Raw genomic sequence first — 1,964 nt, forward strand, 5'->3', positions numbered from 1 at the left:
GGCTGCGCGAGGGTCTCAAGGTGCCCTGGGGAGAGGTGAGCAGGCAAAGGGGCAGGGGGAGGGGGAACCCGCAAATGAAAGGCGCAGGTCGGGTCGGGTGCAGCCCGCTGCGGCGGCGCGGCTGGGGGGTGCTGCAGCAGGCGCTCACATCCCAGAGCACTCTACATCCACGTACACACAAACTCCTCGGAGACGGCAACGGACCCCCCCGAATTGCTAATGAAGCGACGGCACCGCCTCTCCACCACAAAGCAACGAGCTCCGCGTCCCGCCACGACACAGGCCACAAAACAAGGTAAAACAAGGCAAAACAAACCAGGCGGGGCAAAGAAAGTACGACCGCGACCCGGCGGCGGCGGCGCGGCTGCCGAGGCGGTTACTCACCGGCGCGTCGCACGGCAGGTTGAAGTTGCGCTCCTGGGGCTTGGACGTGATGAGGAAGAGGACCGGGGAGGCGACGAGCAGCGCGGTCACGAGGAGCGTGGCGGAGGTGAGGGCGGCGCGGTGCACCCCGGCGTGGCCGCGCAGCCAGGCGCACGGCATGCAGCACAGCCAGGCGCCCGCGCCGCGAGGGGCGCCTGGCGCGCCCGCCCCCGCCTCCTCCTCGCCGAGCCCGCCGTGCTGCTGGTGCTCGTCCGCGCCCGCCGCCCCCGCCGCGGACGAGGACGGCGCGTACGCTGACTTCATCGCCCTGCCAACCAGAGAGAGAGAGTGTGAGTGAGTGCGAGTAGGTGCGACAGATTGTACAAATATTAACGGGTGGTGCGAGAGGGGGAGTAAACGAGAGGGCGAGAATCGGGACAAAAGAAAAAAAGTTTATGGTTTTAAAAAAAGGCGTGTATAGACACCTCCCTATGGTTTTTATTTTTCCCTCCTGTCCTGTATCGAACATGCAGAATGCTGACCCAGTTTCCCACATACTTCTGATTTAACAATAACGACGGCAGCGCGCACTCCGGACAAAGTCAACAGAAAAAAAAATCGAAGGCAAGAACAACAGAGATATCCGCTCAGAAAAACGCTTCCGGGACGAAAAGCAGACTATGTGCTGTGAGGTGTATAAATACAACGCGTGTTTGATGCAGGTTGAGGTGGGGGGGGGGGGGGGGGGGGGGGGGAATCCGGGGAGGGGGGGGGGGGGGGGGGGCTTGCCTATCGACCCTGCCGACGGCGCCTTACGGGCGGAGCGAGTAGGCAACCCGCCCGCACACGTGTACTACAGAAGTGAGCGGGGGGTTAATCAGGCACCTGATAGAAACATTTGAATTCTGACCATTTCGCTCCACTGTCGAAAATGCCGGAAAATGTGTTCGTTAAATTCGTGAACAAAACACCGGTGAAGTAAGCTAAAGTAACCCCGAATGCAGGACTTTTTTTTTTGAGTGTATGGAAGGAGTGGATTTGAGTTCATTACACGGAGATTTCCGTGCCTCCGAAATACTTCCGCGTCCCCGCCACTGGAGGTCCTTAAACGCGTGCAAGACGCAAAGCACTAGACAGCTATTAAATCCGGAGACCGCCGCGCCTCCACGACTCCTCTGGGGAGCCGCAGAGCGTGTAGAGTGTTGTGGCAGTGGCGTGCTACCTCACCAAAAGGCTTTCATTTCTCAGTCTGCGATACGCAACAACCGTAGTGTGCTTGAGTGATGACTCAAACGGTGCTTTTGAATATTAAAGAAAACAAAAAACAAAACAAAACGGCCGGAACCGGTTCCGATTGTTTTTTGCAAGTAAGCACGTGTGTCCACCGTTCTGCGAGCAGGATGCAGAGCAGTGGGCCAAAGCAACGCGATACTCGAGCACAAGTAGGTCAACGGCCTGCTTAGCGGGCGGAGGCAGCGGGGGCCATACGGCCACCACCAGGGCCCCCCGGGGCCCCACCAGGGGCCTGGCCCTGGGGACAAAGGAGCTGGGCCTCTCGGTCTCGGGCCGCCCGAGGAGAGAGAGAGAAAGAGTGGGGGGGG

General features: G+C 59.7%; 1 protein-coding gene across 3 annotated transcripts in view; it reads right to left on the reverse strand.

The window, feature by feature from the left end:
• The window catches only part of LOC113203131 (endothelin-converting enzyme 1), a 35,382-nt gene that overhangs the window by 18,080 nt on the left and 15,338 nt on the right, over positions 1-1,964 (reverse strand). For all 3 annotated transcript variants that reach the window (XM_026417648.2, XM_026417649.2, XM_026417647.2), the window contains exon 3: positions 385-691. In XM_026417648.2, the coding sequence (XP_026273433.2) occupies positions 385-687 (303 nt within the window). In that variant the 5' untranslated portion in view covers positions 688-691. The remainder of the gene's footprint in view (positions 1-384; positions 692-1,964) is intronic.

The sequence above is a fragment of the Frankliniella occidentalis genome, unplaced genomic scaffold, assembly GCF_000697945.3.
Source record: "Frankliniella occidentalis isolate FOCC.00 unplaced genomic scaffold, Focc_3.1 Scaffold111, whole genome shotgun sequence".
NCBI classification, from domain to species: Eukaryota; Metazoa; Arthropoda; class Insecta; order Thysanoptera; family Thripidae; genus Frankliniella; species Frankliniella occidentalis.